Genomic DNA, 20,777 nt, shown 5'->3' with positions numbered 1-20,777 from the left:
GACAGTTAGTCTGATGACCTTCTGAAATACAGTTAAGCCACACCAAATACCGAATTCCTGTTAAAAAGAAAAGTAATATGGAACGCTAACCTTGGTATTAGAGGGTGTTGTGCCTGGTTAGTAGACCACACTGCTTTGTGAAGTAAATGATGGCACACAGCTTAGGACTTCATCATCACGCCAGTCATCACTAATTTAAGGCTTCTGAATCAAATTACCATCAACATCACAGAAAGGAACGAAAAAGCTAGTGTTGCTACGGCCATGAGGAGATTGAACGAGCTGGATCTGTTAGACAACGGTGCCTTGAAGAGAAGAGACCTGCCCTAAGAGCAGCCAGGAGAACTGGTCACACGCAGCAGTTATCTCCTCACTTGCATGCATTTCGAGGGTGCAATTTAGTAAGGACCAAAACAAGGAAAAAAAAAAAGAAGGAAAGAAAAAAAAAACAACCAAAACCCAAATTGCATGAATCTCTCTCTTGTTTAATGTGGCTATGAAAGATGTTTCCTTACATTTCCGTTATCTCTAAGAAGGACATCAGCAGGTGGAACCAAGGAGAAAAACCAAAGAGCAACAAAACATTTTTCTTTTTGCTGAGAGGTAACACAAGAGGGAGGGAACCAACTATCCTTGGATTGGGGGTGGGGGGGTTGCAGGAAGATCTCCCCAAAACCTTGCACTTAGAATGCTGCACAGACTCTTACGTTATACCAGCTACCTGCCTTTCTTCCGAGTGACCTGTTCCACACAATGCTCAGAGGCATTAACCCATTCCTGCCCCAGACTCTCCACAAAATTCCACTGACCTAGAAACCACTGGCTTCCTTTTTTATTTTGAGGGGAAGGCTGGGGGAGGGTGTAAAAACCAGAGCATCTGTTGATAAGAGTGTCAGGAAAGGGGTGTTAAATATTTTAACCACTGACAAGGCTTGAGGAAGTTTCACAGTTTTGTTATGCTCTATTTTATTACTATCATATTTACAGATTTTTCTCTCTTATGGTTTCTTTTTTTTTTTTTTTTTTGCTGAATTGCTGATAATTTCTTAATAGGATTTCAATCTGGAGTGTGAGCAGGAACCAGTTAACTACATTCATTGTCCAATCCCCATTGGTTTGAGAAAAAGACTCCAAATTCTTGGCATATGAATCAGCTGTTGGGCAGCTCCTCCCTCTCCCCATGAGGCGGCAGCAGGACCGCAGCAGTGGCATGCACGGGTTTCACACCATGGCTGGTGGGGCCTTGCGCTGCAGGAAATAGTGGTGGATGTTGTCTGCGTCCCGCTTGAGCCAAGCTGCATTCAGCAGAATGTTTTCACAGCACTGCTGGACAGTGCGTTCTGCCGATGGAGCTGGGTGACTCTCAAAGAAGGCCTGTGTAAAGAGCACACAACCATCCGTCAGGGTGGATGAAACAGGCAGGGACAAGTCTGTGTTTTGAAGTCGCCCGATTCGGTAGGTTACAGAGAAATGCTTGTGTGAATTAAATGGTGTGCTTTGCCTGCCTGCAGTTTGTGCTATCTGCTCATCACCGACTCTGACATCTGCAGGGTGCCTGCTGAGCCTGCAAGGAGTGTAATCCCAAGTACAGAGCAGGAACAGCAAAATGCCTCCCTTCCTCAAAGCGGCATTCCTACACATTAGCCCAAACACCGCCTCCTGTCCTGTCTTGTCCTCGCTGCCAGGGACAGCAAGTGGCCACTTGAAGGGATGAATTCAGTCCCCATCTGGGAGGAATAAACGAGCAGCAAATCCAGTGTGTATTTCTGGATACAAGGAAGAAGACACTAACGGAAGCTCAAGGCCATTTTGCAAAAGCATTTGTCTAGGTATCAGGTTTCTTAGCATTCTGCCTCGGCCTCTTTCCAAGCTGCATAATGACCTCCAAGCACCAGCAGCACTCGAGAGTTTTGCTGAAGAATCTCACATTTCTTCCTCCAGAATCAACAATATTGATTCCCTTGTAAACCACAAGGCTGCTGTGACTTTGCACTTTACAATTGGTTAAAGGGCAGAGGAAGCTGGCAGAGCCAGGAGTCATCCCCCATATTCACACAAGCAGGGTTTCCCCAGCATTTGCCAGATGACTTCACACTAACCTACACTACAAGGTGGCAAAGTACTCCAGCTAAAAGCTAGGTATAGTGCCTATAGCTTCCAAGTTCTCTTGGAAAGCAGTTATCACTTAGTCATGGATGATTGTTCTGGTAAATGTTTTGTAAAGTGTTCTTTAAGAAAAAAAAATAACCATAGAGCAAGATTTCTCCATAAAAGTCACTTATGCTTCGAAGTCTTTTCTAAGAAGAGATCACTAGATGATTAAAAAGGATAGAGAGGGCTCTTATGGCTCAGTTTATCACTTTCTGAACAGGGAAATGATAATTAAGGGCCACATTTTAAAGTGTTTTCTTCCCAAAAATAGTCCTTGTAAAAGCATGGGCAAAGAGTAAAAAAAACCCTACACACTTTCTCTAAACTCTGCAAAGACCAGCACCTACCCTCCCAAGTCAGAGGGTATGCTGCAGTCCAGTAATGAAATCACATCACCTTGGGCCACCAACTTCAAGACAGACTCTCTGCCTTGTGTCAAAGCCCTGCTCTTAGCACTTGGCACAAAGGGCCACATAAAACTTAGACATGTGTGGAATTTAGCCAGCTTCTGGCATGTTAATTCCACCAGGAGTTCCTGGCTGCCAGCACAGTCAGCCCCAAATGTGCCATATCTGTCTAGGGAGGAACACAGCGGTGGTGTAAGCCTCAGTTTGCTCTGGAAATTATAACTACTATCAGTGTTGCTACAATTATCTTTAAAGTTTGAACTGTGGCTCTGCCTCTGACTGTTTTGACTGTTGCTCAAAAGACAAAGACAAAACCTGCATAGAAACTCATGGTTCTCTCATCAGGCACTTACAGCCTCAGATAACAGTCTGTCACAGATGAAATTAACCACTTCTTTAAAGTTTCTTACCTTAACTTCTGCAGCCATTTTATCATTCGCAAATCCATCCACTGTTAGCTGAAGGAATAAAGGATTGCACAAAGTTTAAGCACTTAGCATTTCAAATATCACAGTTCACTTTGTCAACAGGACTTCTCACAGCTGCACATACCTTTACTAGCCTGGATATTAAGAATCCACCTTGGTATCGATTATACAGTTCCTCCCAATTGTCTCTTACGAATTTCCAAGCTGCCTTCCTCCCCTGCTTACTGCCTCCAGCTACTCCACCAATAACAGATACCGTGTCCTGGGGGCGTACCTCTTCCTGGGGGTGAAAACGTAGACAAGCATTTAAGACTGTTTCAACAAGTACAGCATGGTGGCTTTATGCATTTCTATGATGAATCTGTCAATAACAGTGTGTTTCTCTCCCCCAAACATTAAGAAACAATTCAAAGACTTAACCATTTAGACTATTCCTCCTGTTCTAGTGCATTACGCACAGAGTGCTGTGTCTCCAAGTGCTCTGAACACACTTGTCATCCTCACGAGGTAAGGAAGCAGCAATTTTCTGACAACTTACTGAAAGTGCAAAGGTGAGAACTTTTTGAATCAGTTCTGGTTGAGAGATGGCTCCAAGAACTCGTTCAATTCGGTTCTTCTCCTCCTGCATGTCTGCTTGCTTGTGAAGCTTCAAAGCCAAAGTGAATAACATTAGCACATGGTATTAAATGGCAGCTCCTTACCTAGCACTATTAAGCCTGCTCCATGCTAGAGCTGCTAAGTGATCAAGCCTATTAAGTGACAAATTGAACTTGTTCATGAATCATTCTGAAGCTATCCACATTATGGACCTCATTACACGTACATCAGCAGAAAGCACTATTCTAATAAACTGTCTTCGCCACTGTTTAGATAAGGTCAAGCAGGACAGTGCCAATTAAAATAATCCTAACATGGGAGGTGCAACAATCCACTAGGTGGCAATTCCACACTGTGCATGGACCAAGGAGCACTCTGAAGAGCCCTGGTGCCCACATCACCTGTAAAGCAGCAGACTGAGCCCATGTGCAGACAGACCGTGTCCCAGAGGAACCTGGAGGGTGGAACGTTTGGCTTTTCATTGCATAAGCTGGTGGTGTTAACAACAGAGTGTGCACTCACCTTCAGCATAGTGTCTAAAGTAGTACTATCTCCATGCTTCAAAATTGTTACATATACCTAAGGCAGAGCATAAACAAGGAACGTACTTCAAAAACCACACTTTTAGAAACGCAACAACCAATTTCTATGTATTTGGGTTAGATTTCAGACAGGTGAACAGATCTGGAAGATACCAGCACTCATCCCTTCCACATTTTAAGACTGGATTTTAAAGATGCATCAACTCCTTTGAGTCTTCCTCATTTTCAGTATAACTTTGGTAATTTCAATCACAGCAAAACACCAGAACAAGAAACCTTTATACAACACAACACCTAGCTAGTAAGTTCTTCACATACGCTCCATCCCTGTCCCCTGTAGTTAAGACTCTGCTCTGCACAGCCAGGCTGACACTTGCAGAGCCCTTCCATGTTCCTACAGTTTACCACAGTCTTTTAATCCTGGAGGTTGTCAGGTGGTCACAGATGAATAAAAATGAGAAGTAGCCAGCTCTGGGTTCAGAACTGCTCTTGAATAGCCTTCCAGCCCCAAAACACAACACAGCTTCGAGACTCAAGTTCCTCTGTGGCAGTTCATGTGGGTGACAGTTATGACTAAGTATTGGCCAGGACAGTGAGCCCTACTTGAGGTCAAGAAACACAGGGATGTCTCTACCATGCTTCCCAGTATCTTTTTCTTCTTATCCAAGCTCCCACCACCTCTGCCAAAAACAGTTGATCTCATACCTTGACCCTGGTTTCCTCAAGCTTCCTTATTCTTGGAAATGCAAGAGTTGAGTGCACACAGTGCTAAGTGAGTGAGGATAGTTTTTTGGCAGCTAAAATTTACAGTAACTTACAGGACTCCTCAGGTCAGCTGACAGCACATGTTTTCCTTCCACGTGGTCTTTAAATCGGCGTCGGGCTTCTTCTAATGTTGCCTTGTGCCCAGCTTTTCCTAGTTTTCCCAAGACCAGACCTCTGAGAAGGGCATCTAGATGACCTAATAAGTGAGTAGGGGGGGGAAAAGAATAATATTTGGAGACACAATTCAGCAATTAAGTATTCTTCCACCTAGAATGAGCAGGGCAGAGGTGTATAATAATCCTTCCACGTGCCTGAGGTTATCTAAAGAGTATCTAAATAAGAGTATCTAAGATATCTAAAGAGCCTTTTCTCACTCTTCTTGGTGGCAATTGGAGAATACATTGATTTATTTTATGGCAAGAAGGTCAGGAGAAGATGATTCCAGCTCAAATACAATAAGCTAAGCCTGTAACTTGAGCTAAGTCAGTAATATTAACCATTTGTGTCTGCAACAGGACTGACAAGGACAAGTAAACATGCATGTATACAGCTTTCCATCCTTGTAGTGTAACAAGTTTCAAGCACCCCAATAGATGTAAAGCTAAAGCAGGGACTTTTTCTCAGTCAGTGACCAGGTAGGGAAAAGTTTCACCATTTTAACTTGTGCCTGAAAACAGAGGGTTGGAGTTTGTGTTTGTCTGGTTTTAAGTATAAAAATAACCCTGAAAGCCAACTTTTTACTCCTCTTCCTCCTTTCTCTCCCCTTTCCCCAAAATACCGATGGTTTCTGTACACAAGGGTTTTCCACCAGCACTACTGGATGTCACAGCATAAATCTCCTACCCTCTCCAGGTTTGGGGTCCCAGCCCAGTCTCTCCCCTATTGGTGAAAAGACGTCTTTCACGAACACCTGGATCTCCTCATAGAAGTCTGTGTGGGACAAGAGAGTTGAGAGAATCCCCAAGTTACAGCTGAGGTCGCTCCACACAGTATAATTGGGCTCATTCACAAAAGCTTCCATGACTTTTAGAACCTCTACAGTGCTAATGATTCCAGCTCGGGCCTGGGAGAGGAAAAGACATAGATTAATCTTGCTTCCAAACAGAATTAAGATGTTTAATAGCTCATCACATTATTTTACAGCCTTCCCTGGTTCAGTTTGCACAGCCTGCATATAACCTGTATTTTCTCTGTTGTGAGGTTCTGCCAAGGTGAGTTAACACTGGTCAAAGCACCTTAGCTATCCACACAGAACACTTTATGCACAGGTAAGCACTTTACAAGGAGGCAGCTATATAATTATAAGCACATTTTGCAAGCAAGAAACAGACAAAGGGATTAAGTGACTTAACAAAATCGAAGCAATGCTGGCAAGGAAAAGCAACCCCCCCGAGTTATTCTCAGCCAGATACTACACCCACCAAAATCTTATTTTAACTGAAAACTGTAAAGATTTAGCGATTTAATTTTCACTTTTCGTTAAATTGAGAATGTAAAGCTGCAGAAGCTGTTTTTGCCTCCTGCTTCCCATGAATTATTACAAGCAGCACTGCCTTTCCTCCGGTGCCAGGAAAATTTAATATCAGCTGCTTCGCAGTGTCATGAAAACACTTCTATGCTTACTGCAGTTGCTAATACCTACAGCAGGTATCTCCAACCAGATTGCTCACAGGTTTCTTAATCTGGAGCCAGACAGATAATTTGTGGTACCAGAAGAGAGGCGAAGATCAATTTTGATTTTATCTAAGCTATATTCACCTATGATAAAAACATTATTAAAACTGCAGCCAAAACAAGAGTCTAACACAATGTTCCTATGTGTATTTGCTCTTTTTTTTTTTTGTCCCAGCAGTCCTGTAATATTTGGGGAATGACTCAGGCTACAGTTTCAAACCCCTTCAACTAAGCCATGACAAGAGTTGCAAGCTTTGAAGCTAGAGAGGCAGGGTATCAAACCCACATTTTTAAAAGCTTCTGTGTACTTGCTGACTAGTGAGAATAAGAAAAGGCTATCTGAGAGTACAGTGACTAACTGTTCAGAGTCAGCAACATCTGCTTTGGGGGTAATCCCTTGCTTTTAAACAGTTCTTACTCCCCCCAACAGCCATCTCCTCCAGTGGAGGGCAGTTTTAACAAGCTCAATAAAGCATATGGTGCTGACAGTATTTGATAAAGTCATTAAGATATCCTATTTTGATGAGTTAAAAGAAAGCAAGTTGACAAAAGAACTTTGTAAAAACCCCTCTACTATAATACACCCCTACAGAGAACAGTGTGACAGGAGTTACAGAGTGCTTCCATAGGGTTTCAGCCTTACAAGTCAGAACTTGTCAAGCTAATTAACAGCTAGATGTATGCAGTAATCCCAAAGGCACTTTGCCTCCAGAAACTGAGGCTGACTTTTCCAACACTTATTTCTGCAATAGCTCTTGTTATTGGACAGAATAGCAAAGGGCTGCTTACCAGAGAGAAGAGATCGTTCTGCAGGCCAAGCCTGTCCACAGGGGGTAGGGAGAGGTCTTTGATCGCTGGTATTAAACTCTCCAGCATGTCAGGGCTATACTGAGTACGGTAAAACCCTACTGTTCCAAGATTTAACTGAAAAGTACCAGAAGAGTCAAAAATTACAAGAAAGGAACAAATAGGATAATGTCTTTTTTTTTTTTTTTTTCTGAGGGAAGGGAAGACTCTACTAGAAGTTTCTTGAAGCACTGCAGCTCAGGGAAGTCAGTCACTACCAGTTAAACACAAAGGAAAAAGAAATCCAAAGTAAGGCAGAAAGACTAAAAATCCCAAAGAGGAAACACTCACTAAGAGGTATAGAAGACAAGAGAGAGACGGCATAAGGAAACAGAGAGTAGAGTTAAAGCCAACAGCAAGGAGAAAAAAGGGATTTCTCTGCTAGGGGTAAATCTTAACTGAACTAAGACTAGTCATGCACCAAGATAAAAGGCAGGACACTGCAGATGCTAGAGTCTTTAACTTTTGTAACTGCTCTTTCGCAGCCTGCTCCCCTCCACTGTGATAGAACCATTTTCTCTTAAGAAAGGAGAGTGAGCACATCCACCCAGCACAAAAGCTAGTCATGGTCAGTAGACTTGATGAACTACACTAGCTGCACGCTGCTAGCTACTAGCATTTTAGTGTAGGTGGTCACATATTGTTGTTGGTTGAATAACAGCACCTGATATAAACCAGAACCACTGCTGAGCTCATGAGGAAGTCATCCCCTTGGCTGCTATTATGACTTTGGTCAGTCCAACTGCCAGTCATCAGGACTGTGGCACTAACTAAAAACCTCACAGACCACCAGCCTTTGCAGCCAGCAGTCCTACAAATTCACCTTGGACTGAGCTGGACTGTGGCCTTCTTTGGCAGAAAAAAATCAAACTTTATCCTCACTTACACAGGGCATTTTCAGAATTGTTCACTTCCTGCCCTCTCTATTAGCAGAAAGGACCAAGATAGATATGGTGATTCAACAGCATTTGCAGGCCTGACAGCTGGAATGCCCAAGGTAGTTAAAGATTTGATTCACATTCTGATATTAACTCTTATTGTTATTTCACAAAGTTAGCTTAGAAACAATTACTCTTCAGCCTCAGTAGCTCATACAACACCAGTGCCACACAGTTGCTGGCTTTCATTTCTTCAACTCAGTTTGACTGGTGTCCACAGCAGATCCAACAGTGAATATTTTTCACTTACAAATTTGTACTTGCCTGGCAATATCCAGTAGAAAACCTTCACATTAATGAAAGCTAAACAGGACTATTTTTGGTCAGAATGGACTTTAACTAAACTGTGGTTGCCACAGGATACTGCAAAAAGCCCCCACATTTCAATTGAAAAGCTGCCTTTAATTGGACATTGTTTTTCAAGGCTCAGGCTCCTAAAAGGTTCAAGCTTACATCAGTTAGACTACATCTGGAAGGCAAAGGACTATATTAAGCAAGAATTACAGAGAGGAGCCAATACTCAATATGAGCACAGAGATTCCTCCATGAGAAGTACCAGGCAAGAGGGGAAAATAAAAAAAAAAAAAGAAAAGGAAATGCAAGGATGGCATTCCAGTGACAATGAAAACATTCCAAGTAATACTGTCTCCTTTGTGACAACTCACCTTCACCCACTGGTCTGGTTTGACATCTTTCAAAACCAAGGTGAGCTCTGGTTTGTCCATCAGTATTTGCATTTTGGCACAGGTGGGGTCATCACTTGTACAAATACTGATTGGGACCATCCACATGGGGAAATCCTCCCCTAAAAGATACAGCAATAAAAAGAAAAGCCTGAGGAAGAAAATAAAGCACTCACACAACACAGAGGAACACTGCTTGATGTTCAGATCAATTTCAGCAAGTTTAGGCAAGATGACTTAAAATCTAAAAAGGCACAAACCTGAAGTGACAGTTCTGGAGTTAAAGCACAAGAATCTCTAAATCACCTTTCAAGTCAAGCGTTTTAATTTCTTATAAACACAAAGATGAGTGGAATCTGTGTTTTAAGATAGAGCTGGCTTCCACATGAAGCATTTTTATTTCAGCTTTACTATAAAACCAGCAGCTTACAGAGCTCCTCAGGTGGCAGCACTGGCCTTAAACTGCACATGAGAAGTAGTTCGGAATGAAAACTGAACCAAAGGCTGCAGACGAATGTCACTCTCAGTGCAAAGAGAACATGGAGAACACACATGTGAGAGCCTTACACTGTCTGAAGTTTTAACAAACACACACCTGAATCCAAGCAGAGCACCTGCCTGCTGTGCAGCGTAGCTGTTTCATCTCTAAAAATCGCTGTCATTGCACGAAAAAGCATTGAACATTCCATTCCTACTCCTAGCACTCATCTTACCAGTATATGGTCCACTGGCACAGAATTTCTTCTGGACCAACTTCAACACTTTGTCATCGTCTTGCTGAGGAGGAATAAACAAGAAGAGAGAAAAGAATTATCAGTACATCTAGTCTCAGCTTCTGTATGTCACAATACATTCATGTACCCTCTGTTAAACAGAGTAAATTGTATTCTCCTCCAGAAAAAGGAGCTACATCAAGAATTGTTCCGTTGCTGTTGAAACAAACGTGCCCTGTTTCTCATTTGAATCTGTTTGTCTGACTTGCCCAGCCAGCAACCTTGTAGAATAAGCATTATCTGAACTGGAGTGAGAAACAAAATGCAAGGCAAAGGGAGCTAGATCAGATATTCCCTCCCCCAACACACATGTCACACACAAAGGCTGAAGGGGCCATGTCAGCAAACTCCAAGCACATGATGTAGAGCGCTCGTGGATTAACTCCATATCACTTTGCATTAGTGATAACTGCACTTCCTCTCCCTTCAGAAACAGATTTGTCACTAAACAAAGCACCCCACTGTACTGCCTGCCTCCTGATCAAAGAGATTTTTTTACATAATTGGATACCTCAACATTTGATCCTAAAACATAGTTAAATGCAGAACTTTTGATCTGAAGCGCTAAAAAAATGCACAGTTATATTTACCTGTTCAGCTTCCACATAAATGAGAGGAAATCCCATTTGTTTGGTCCATGTATTCATCACAGCAGCAATAGGTTTACCACTAGCTTTTTCCAGGCTGTCCCAAAGATCCTCTGCAGAAGAAAAGTCTGACTAAGGACTCCCATAGCCTTGATGTGTTAGATGCTATTAAGGATGTTACACAGGCATCAGACAGAGGAGGCTGTATTGTTACTCCAGTTTGCCCTTTGTGTTTAGAGTTGTGTTTTTATTGAATCATAGCACGATAGGCAAGAAAACTGAAAAAGTTGAAACCACTTATATAGGCCAGAAGGGAGATGAAAGCTTCTTTACTGCTAAAAACCCCCCTGCAATCAATACACATTGTGATAAAGTGTAATAAGAATGAGCATTAAATATTCAAAGTGGTAAAGAGAAGAACATTTTCCTTAAGTTTTTCATACATTATGTCAAAAGAGCTGACCGAACAACACAGACTATTTTTGGCTGGCAGAGCACGATGTTGCACATTTATGCCTGACAGACAAAAAAGGTTCAAGCAAAGAAAGTGCTGTGAGATGTTAGACAAGACTTTGAACTGTTTAATCACACATGCAATCAATACTGCCAAAGGAAGCTTGCAAAAGGCTTACTTGGCAAATCAACATACTCTATAGCTAAATTAGATTACCAGGCAGACATGGTTATCAACCGTAAACGCAGCCCTTTCAGGTTACCTCAGCCACACACTCCTGAGAGACAGAACCCTCAGGGGATACCGAGCTCTGGCTGTGCAGAGAACACACAGTATGAAATTGGAAACAAAGCAATTATTTCCCTGCATTTCAGTTATCTCAGGTGGATAAACAGCTGTTTAAGAATCCATTACTTGAGAACTAAAGAGTTTTTCTCCAGAAAGCACTTTTCTCAAAAGCCTACAGCCACCAGTGGTTACCTGTAGCTGCATTCTTCTGCTGGAACTTCGTTAAATACAAATTCATCCCCTTCCGGAAGTCCTGGGAACAGACAATTGAGTATGTCATGGCACCAGAATGGAGGTCTTTTCTCACCTCCCTCCACAGAATCACAGAATTTCAGAGGACGGGAAGGAACATTAAAAGATCATCTAGTCCACCCCCTCTGCAAGAGCAGGATCACCTAGAGTAGGTCACACAGGAACTCGTCCAGGTAGGTTTTGAATGTCTCCAGAGGAGACTCCACAACCCATCTGGGCAGCCCCTTCCAGTGCTGCCTCAACTGAACAGGGAAGGAATTCTTCCTCGCTGCATCTATGTTCAATTATCAGCCAAGCAATCATAATATCAATATGCACAACTGCAACTCCTTGCTTGTTTCCCCACTATCTTTTTTCTCCTAGGAAAGTTCAAATAGAGCCCAAATACAAACTGGAGAAAAGTTTTAAAAACACAGAATACCAAGACTTTTTTTTAAATGGTATTTTTAACTGTGAGAAGATTTGGCAACCTAAATTTGGCTTTTTAACAACCATCTTCTTACCTCATCACCAATGTAGTCATGTAGCATTCGGATTACAGATGCTCCCTTGCTGTAAGAAATAGCATCGAATATTTCATCGACTTCAGAGGGATGGCCAACACTAACCTGTGGTAAACAGGATAATTAACAGTGAGAACAATTATAACTGCCAGAAGATACTGATTTTTGCCTGTTGTGGTGTTTAAGGCGCTGACCTGTCTCACTGAAGAAACTGCACACATAGCCATCACTGAATTGTCTTGGTGGAATCTCTGCACCCAGTCAATTAAACTTATGCATCTGTGACTGAGTTAGTATTGGTTTGTAAGTTAAGTACAATTTAACTTAGATTTTGGTATTTAATCAACCAGACTTGGGGATCTTGCTTCAATCTCTTGGTTCACTGACCCACTCTGGAAGTTGACTCACTGTGGAAGTTGTACGTGCTCAAGAAACACACTCAATGATTAAGGCACTCCGAAATGACCTGTTGTACAAAGCAATTTCCCAACACCTGCTACATGGAACACTGCTTAAGCCATCAGAAAACTCATCCATGGTGATCTCTAGGGGTTTTCTTTTAGCAGAGCTCTCAGTTTTGCTGCAATTGAGCTCACTGTTGTTTCCTTCCCTTCATCACTGAACTACCGCTTTGTTTCCAAAGCAGTAAGCCCAGCTCTATCCTACTTATGTCATGACTGTCTGCACCACACTCACAGTTCTGGGAGTACAACATAGAACCTAAAGTGGCCTCAGATGAAAACCAATACAAACCCAGCAGCATTTGGTAGCTTGGCTCTGGGCTGTGCTGCACTTTGGTTAATGTTGTTGAGCACTGGAGTAAGTCAGTAGCTAACTCACCATGCTCAAAGGCCAGAAAACTACTCATTTTGATCAGAGGTCAACTTTGCCTTTTCAAGTCAGTAGAGCAGAAAAACTCCAGGAGGAGTCACGATCAGAACCCTCAAACCTCACCTCTGAAATACTAATTCAAGTAGAGGAAAATGCACAAAGTATAAATGCAACCTTAGATTTTCCTTTGCATCATGAATGACTGCAAAGTTCCTTTTTTTTCCTTAACAGGGAAAAAGCTTTCACAGGACTGACCACAAAAAAAGGGAGACAAAGACAAAACTTACTTCAATGGGATGACTGTTGTCTAAGGCATCAAGCTCTTGAGCTCGTGTGTAATCAGCAGATACAAACTGAGTCCAGATATCATACTCTGGGAAACAGTGATCAACACATAGGTACTCAATCCAAGAGGCAAAACCTTCATTCAGCCAGAGATGGGTCCACCATTCCTGGGAAGATAAGAAGGCAAAATAAAGCACAAAAATCCAACAGCTTCATTTCATCAACAGTAAGTTTGCCACAAAGATAAGCTGTTAATAGCTCAGTCCAGTACAAATCAGAGAAACAGGTCACACTTGTAAGCACAAATTCCTCACTATAAAGAGGTTGTTGGCCTGGGAAGACTAATCAGCACCCAATAACTGTCTTCTGCTTGTCTCAGGTTTTAGAAGTTCTGCATGGAGGAGAACTGCATTAGGTACAAATGAAAATCCGAGAGGCCACACTAGAGGTCAGAGCAATTGCCGTGAATGTAACCCATGCTAGGGAAAGCAGTCAGGCACGTGCAAACCACAGTCCAGTAAAGCTGCAGAACTGTGGGCAACACAGTGTCTTTTCCACACTGAACAGCTGCAGAAGATGGAGTTTGTTTAGAGTTTTGGGGGGTTTTTTAGGGGGGGAGGTGGTGGAGTGGTGTTTGGGTTTATTTTTTTTTTTATAGAGAGTATGCTTACATAAAGGAGAGAATTTTGGACCTGGAAATGTTCTAGACTATGGAAAGCTGACATCCTGTAAACAGTCAGAAGTTGTTTCAAGTCAGCTAAAGGTGGGCTTTGGGGTTTTTGTTAAAGACAAGAATGTTACGCTGACATTTTAAATTTATTCCTTTCACTTGTAACATGGAGCTGAAGTAGGAAAGGTAAAGAAACAAGCTACAGGCACTGAAGAAGAAAACACCGTTTGCCACAACTGCACTGACCAACCATTCCTTAAATATCGATGGTGGTTACCTCAGCAGAGTATGGCTCTGGTGACAAGTGCCCTTCAGCAGAAGAAACCAAACAGCCCAGAATGCTGTTCTACAAAGAACTGCTGCTTCTACTATGAATGAAACATTTACAGGGAAGGGGGGAATTTCCATAAGGAAAGCTGTTTCTGAAACTCTACACAGATAAGCTCAGCTTTATTTTTAGAGTGGATTCTGTCCAATTTTATTTTACATTTCTGATTGCATCTGTTTCCAGGAAAAGGTTCCAGTATATAGAGACTGTTGCTGAAGGACTAAAGCAACTGCAGGATAGATTGTTGAGCAATTAGGTTGGACTTGTAATACTGGAATGTCTTTTTGTATTTCACAGTTGCATCATTCAACATAAAATAATACCTAAAAATTAAAAACTCTAAAAAAAAACCATTCTGGAAGACCTGGAGCTTCAAAAGGAAAATGAAGCTATTTCAATATAAATTTCAGAGATTCTTGTAACAATGCTTTCTCTAGCTTGTTGCCACAGTTCTCCATGGTCAGAAGGACCACAAATGGCTTGTGGGTCAACTACTGGTCTCTAAGGCACTTTCTGGCATCCTAAAGTGTTGTCTAGTCACACGATAGTGGTGGTTCCAGCTGCTCAGCTGTACTAAAAGCTAAAAATGCACTTACTTTAATGTTACTTTTTGATTTAAATATTGTGTTGCTTCTCCATGGAAGCTACTTGTGCTACCACAAACAGCAATGGACGTGGCCGGCTAGATTTTAAGAGGCATGGCAATATAGAGAGCTTTGACAAACTTTGCTTAGTGTTATAATTAATATTTGTACTGCATTATAATGTTTATACTGTGTTTTATCCTTCATCCACTCACACTTAATTTAAGCAGCCAAAAAGACAGAGCAATGAAGATTTGAGGCTCCAGAAGCCATAGTTTCTTACAATACAAGAAACATTCCCACATTGTTTTCTTACCGTACAAGACACTTTCTAACCTGTGACATACTTGGATTAATGCATCTGTTTGCAGGTTGTTTGGAAAATGAACATCAGATCTAATTAACAGAATAAGCTGGAGCCATTTCTTAACAGCAGAAGCTTGGACAGATAGAGATTTTGCTTTTCAGCACTACATGGAATTTGTTTACAGACTTCAGCCTTGCTGCCTCACATATGCTTTTATTCCCACCAAAATGACTTATCAAACCATTCAGACAGCTGGATTCCCATATATCCAAAGTAGTTCACAGGAGTTACTAATCAGCAACTTTTCAGCTACTGGACTAGAACACTTTGCAACACTGAGCTGATACTGATATGTCCTTGTGGGAATAAAGAACTAGTATTTGGCAAAAAATGTAAACTGACCTTCAGGTTATTTTCACTGACTGTGGGTAAATGAAGTTAAGTTACAGAATGCCCTGTTGGGAGTGTGAGAAGCTGCAACATCCGAGTGGAAAACAGGCAAAGCCTGAAGGTCAGCAGGATGTAAAAGCAAAAACAGATAATATGTAATTCTTTACAATAAACTGGGGGCTTGCATACAGCAGGGCAGCACTTGCTCATGGCAGTGCTCCCCCCTCAGCAATCTGAGTGGGTTTTGTGTGTTTCAGCGTGTTGCCCCAGTCCCAGTTGGCCTGAGACTGGCAGGCCTGCTTGGCATGAAAGCCTGATAAACGAATCGTGCCTACCCGAGAGGAAAACAGTGGTTTCTTGCTTCTAAGTAACCTGACTTGCCAAAATAATTTTGATGGAACACCTGCACAACTCTAACTAGGACTGTACTCACACAACTGAACGTTACTTCACATAGGAAAGACCTAGGAATACTTCTAAAGAATGCACCAGTGAAGAAGAAAGTGGTGATAAAGCACTACTTAAATATTTACAATTTTTACTTTGAAGACAGCATGCCTGCTATTAAGTGGCACTTGAACACACACATGATATGAAGCACTTGTGAAAGAAAACTAGAAGAACTTGGAAATGTTAGATACCATGGTCACAAGGTTTCCAAACCACTGATGAGCAAGTTCGTGTCCTACAACCAGAGCAACCCACTGGCGAGATGAAGAACAGGAATTTTTGGGGTCGATGAGCAATGCAGTCTCCCTGTATTTAAGAAAGAAAGATAACTCAGAGTGGCACATGCCTAGGGGGGAAAAAAACCCAATCAAAAGTAGGTTAAATTACCTAAGCAAGCTAAAAAGTGATCAGTACAACTGAAAAAACCAAGACCTATTTCAGTTCAGACATTAATTTATCTTAGTAAGTTCCACAGCTGTTGGAATGCTTTGGAGCAGTAATTCCTTATGGCATGCAAGAAGACAAGTGCAAAAACCCAGACAGGAACAAGAAAGTTTAGCCTTTTTTTAATCAGATAGCTCACCTACCTAATCTAGGAACCTTAACTGTAACCTAACCCTTACTGCACAATGCACGTGCAGCAAGTCTTCTCTACCTCCCTCACCCCCAAAGGAATTCCAGCTCTTCCAAGTGCACACTCAGTTGTGTCACTCTCAGCACTGCAGATGCACAAGATTATCCACACAGGGCTCACACACACAACACACGCACACACTCAAGTGCTCCCTATGTCAGGCACAACCTTCTGCTATAAACACCCTTGATGTGAGCAGGACTTAGTGGGCGAGTCAGAAGGGACTTCTAGGCTGCTGCAACTCCAGGGGAAGAACGTGCATCTCAAAACATAGATGGTGCCTGCAGATTAAGCCAACCTTCTGTCCCCAAAGGGATAAAGCAAGCGTGCAAAGCTGAGCAGTGGGGGTGGAAATTAACAGCACAATTAAGAAAGGCTTCTAAAAATTCTACTCATCCAGAACAAATAGGGTTTGGTGCTTTTTTTTCCCATAAGGAATAATACACCAGATTTCATCAGAATTGGAATATACAGACAATTAGATTTTAAACCTGGGCTCAAATTTGCATTTAAAATTTTTAAGGGCCAAATTTGAAGTTCAGCAGAAGAAACTCAAACTATTTCAGAATTCAAAGTCCAAAGCTTATGAGACCAATGTTGTACAAAATGAAAGAAAATCATTCTAACAATGAGCACAGATAATGTAGTAGTATCAAGCAAAAGTACAAAAGCTTGATCAGATGAAGGAAAAAACCCCACAAACTGAAAAGGAAGGCAAGTTAATATTTTTTGATTTACTCATATCCACATGGTTATACTGTGGTTGCCAAATTTACCAACTTGCCTACAATATAAAATAAGAAACTCTTCCAGCTGTGTCAGCAAGTACATAACTTTCACAGGGTAAAAAAGGGGCCAAGAAAGTTCTCTTGTAGAACAGGCAGTGCTGCCAGACACTTAAAAATCTCACACCCTTGGACAGGAGTTATAATAGCTCATTCTTGCCTCCCTAAGGCTTGTACAATAATGCACGCTGCTGCAGAAGTCAAAATTATCCAAATCGAAGCAAGAGTTGAAGGTATTTACTCAGCCTTATTTGGGATGACACCCAATAGTTACAGCTCCCTAAAACTAATCCAATTACTTCCAAGAATTAGTGAACAAAGAGGGGGAAAGACAGTATTTTAACAGCATACCTATAAGTAACAAGGCCCCAGTTCTCCATGGCACCTTTATAAAATAAATACAAAGGTTTATTGATATTGATACACACCTCTTCCTAAATGTTTAAAATTCAAATAAAATACAGTTCATCAATAAAGTGAGTTACTTTACCAGCAGCAAAGTCTGCAATAGCTATGAGATCAATTTTAGGAAGAGGGTAAGAAACATTGAAGTAGTCCTTATAAAAAGGCAGAGTTTTAGCAGCAACCTGTAAGAAACGAGAAGAGAGATGTTACGTTAACTTGTAACAGCTGGTAAAACTTGAAAATGTATGACTGAAACTAGCCTAAGAAAACAGCATACACAAGATTTCTTCCAGAAGCCTCATTCGCAGCTTCCAGTGTACAATGGTTTGGAAGACTCCCAGGCTGCAGCCTACCCTTCAGTATTTATCATCTTTGGCCCAAAGTTTACCAAATCAGAACCAAATTAAACCCTATGTTCTCATCATTATAGACTCTACTTTGTCCACAATGAAATTCTGTTTAATATCAAGCCTGGGCTCTCTGAGCCATTAAAGCAACATCCTCAGGAGCTTTGCATGGCCTTGAGTGACTGAAGAGAGTGCTATGCCTGGCTGGTCAGAGATCGCTGCAGCAACGATGAAGTCACCCTGAGCACATTTACCTCTAACGCAAACTTTCCTTGTTCCGCTTTGCCAACAGGAGTGTAAACACGCACTAGCACACCATCAGGGGACCTGGCCTCTACAAAGTCATACTCTCCCACCACAAATGCTACAAGATACGTTGACATCACAGGGGTACGAGCAAACTTCACTTCCACCAGGTTTTCATCATCTGGATACGGCTTCCGGTCAATGACATTCTTTCAAGATGAAAGAGAATCAATTAGTTCCATGGAAGTGAAACTGTGTTACACGATACACTTGATTAACTATTCCATCATTGAGTCATGCATTTAAAATGAAAGGACTTATTTTATGTTTTTCAAATATAGATCACAATGTAGTTCTCCTCCTAACAAAAAATGCCCTATCACACATGGAGATGTACTTTCATAATAGAAAAGTTATATTCTGTTGCACAAAGGCAACTGATCACATCAGCTATCAGATGCTATCCTTCAAAGAGAATATTACCCAAATCCCAATAAGGCACCAGGCTTTCACTTTTAAATTCTGAAAGAGAAATCATAGCCATGTAGTCAGCAGATAAGGCTAAAATTTACAAGTAACTATGAAAGTCAGCTACTGAAATTAAAAAAAGTCTCCTTTTAAACCAACTTGCACTTCTCCAGCAACACAATGTAGAAATATGTGGACTATATTTGAAGTAGAAAACTGAAAGTGCCCCCTTGTATTTGTGACAGAGGTACTTGTAATTGCACATTTTATCCCAGTTCTGGTCAGAAATTCTCTAGGGCACAAAACATGTTTATTTATCTCAAGTGCTTATGTAGCTATAACAGCTATATAAACACACAAAGGCTTATTTTTTTCCCCAGTCACTCCTAATCAAGCAGCACGTGGCTTGACATATGCTAAGATATTTTTTTCTTTTAAAACACCAGCACCACTGTGGTTTGTACAACTTGTTTAGGTTTTATGCTAGCATCTGAGATCACAATATCTTTTTAAACACGCTCTCAATTTATTCCTGTTTACCAATAGCTAGCAAGACTGTACTCCCAATTCTGTCTGTTACCAAGACACGCTATTAACTATCAAATAATTAGCTGGCATTACTACAGTTTTAAATAAACACTGTTTACTTGCACATCAAGAACTTACCATATTTGACAAAGCTACTCTGTCTTTAGGAACCACCAAAGAAATATCAAATGTTGCCTTAATAGCAGGCTCATCCCAGCAAGGGAAAGCTCTGCGAGCATCAGTAGCCTAAAGAAAATAAAAGCATTCAATAAATCACAAGGGATCGTGACAATAAAACACACAGAAAAAAACCCAGCATATTTTACAGGAGAGAAGTTGGGTGAATGATGTCATGGTGTGGTCTCTTCACTGACACTCTTGACCTCTGCATTACAGCACTTTATTCTTACTTATTTCACTCTCGGTTTACAAAAAAAAATTTCCAGCATGTGAAAAGCACTTTGCGCTCTAATGGAATTCTACAGTCTGAGCAAAATTTAGCAGAGTCATGTCAGGAGCAAAGCTCAGTCATGTGAAAGCAGAAAGGGCATCCAGGCGTTCACAGATGGTATGCACAAGACCACCTATTTATACTCTAAGAGTAGACAGTACACAGGAAATGTTCCATTTGTACTAGGTAAGAGCTCCATGGTTTTATGTAAACAGGCAGATAACTACAAAATTACAATATGGCATAAAATTCTGTCGTTGTGTCCAGGGTTTACATAATACTTGACACAAAATGTGGCTCACATTTTGGATGCTGAGATAAAGGAAGACTGTCCTATAAAATAAAAATTAATGTACTTCATAAAGGAAAACTATACAGAGGTATTTGACCACATCTAAATAAATTCATGCCCTTAAACATCGCAGCTACTGTATATATATGATGCATCACACATTAGCATTGATCCTTGGCTGGGGAATTTTCTAGAACCAGAATTTATTGACCTTAAAAGTTATAATGTAAAGGCTGCTTTTAGCATAAACCATCCACACTAAGAGCAAGAAGCAAATAAATATGGATTTCAGAAAGTTAACCAGAGGGTATAGCTAAAGTTAGGGAATCGTGGCGCTGCTTCTTCTGAGCATATATATCCTCTGTTAAGAATAACATTCCCTGAAAACAAAAATATAGCCCCTACCTCAAACTGAGTGACAGCAGCATAGCGTGTGTCTCCAGTCGGGGTGGTATATTTACTTCGGTAGAAACCTTTCATTTTATCATTCAGCTCCCCAACAAAGTCTATCTTTAGCATCCCCGTTCCTGTAACAGAAACAGATGGGACATTGTTATTTGCATGTGTCAGACAGAAATTTATTTGGTCTGGATCTTCAGGTCAGGCTACTCAGCTGGCCCACTGCCCTTCTGAAGTAAGACGTCCCTTCAACTCATCTCCACTCATCAGCTTTTTTGCCAGCCTCTCTCAAACCTTTCACTGCCCTTACATAAAATAAGCTCCAACAGAGCAATGCAGCAAAGCCAGGCTCACCACAGCATTTTAGCACTGATCAGAGGTTGCTGCAGTACTTATTCTCATCTATTAAACACATTGCAATTATGAGGAGACCTACTGTAAGCCATTTGAGAAGTCTGATCCTACAACCCTTACCTTTGAGTAAAGTTT

General features: G+C 41.3%; 1 protein-coding gene across 1 annotated transcript in view; it reads right to left on the bottom strand.

Moving 5' to 3' along the window:
- Positions 1-464: 464 nt before the first annotated feature.
- The window catches only part of LOC104557894 (puromycin-sensitive aminopeptidase), a 41,425-nt gene continuing 21,112 nt past the window's right edge, over positions 465-20,777 (bottom strand). The window contains exons 4-23 of the mRNA XM_062018169.1: positions 20,295-20,416; positions 19,285-19,392; positions 18,159-18,359; positions 17,643-17,739; positions 17,504-17,537; positions 15,925-16,039; positions 13,007-13,171; positions 11,889-11,993; positions 11,326-11,386; positions 10,395-10,504; positions 9,745-9,808; positions 9,014-9,153; positions 7,354-7,488; positions 5,734-5,953; positions 4,944-5,086; positions 4,106-4,162; positions 3,525-3,632; positions 3,111-3,266; positions 2,969-3,016; positions 465-1,374 (exon numbers count right to left, since the gene is read on the bottom strand). Of these exons, the coding sequence (XP_061874153.1) occupies positions 1,222-1,374; positions 2,969-3,016; positions 3,111-3,266; positions 3,525-3,632; positions 4,106-4,162; positions 4,944-5,086; positions 5,734-5,953; positions 7,354-7,488; positions 9,014-9,153; positions 9,745-9,808; positions 10,395-10,504; positions 11,326-11,386; positions 11,889-11,993; positions 13,007-13,171; positions 15,925-16,039; positions 17,504-17,537; positions 17,643-17,739; positions 18,159-18,359; positions 19,285-19,392; positions 20,295-20,416 (2,342 nt within the window). The 3' untranslated portion in view covers positions 465-1,221. The remainder of the gene's footprint in view (positions 1,375-2,968; positions 3,017-3,110; positions 3,267-3,524; positions 3,633-4,105; positions 4,163-4,943; positions 5,087-5,733; positions 5,954-7,353; positions 7,489-9,013; positions 9,154-9,744; positions 9,809-10,394; positions 10,505-11,325; positions 11,387-11,888; positions 11,994-13,006; positions 13,172-15,924; positions 16,040-17,503; positions 17,538-17,642; positions 17,740-18,158; positions 18,360-19,284; positions 19,393-20,294; positions 20,417-20,777) is intronic.

Source organism: Colius striatus, chromosome Z, assembly GCF_028858725.1.
Source record: "Colius striatus isolate bColStr4 chromosome Z, bColStr4.1.hap1, whole genome shotgun sequence".
Lineage (NCBI taxonomy): Eukaryota > Metazoa > Chordata > Aves > Coliiformes > Coliidae > Colius > Colius striatus.
Note: the sequence above shows the minus strand (reverse complement) of the source record. Positions and strands in the feature narration are given on the sequence as shown.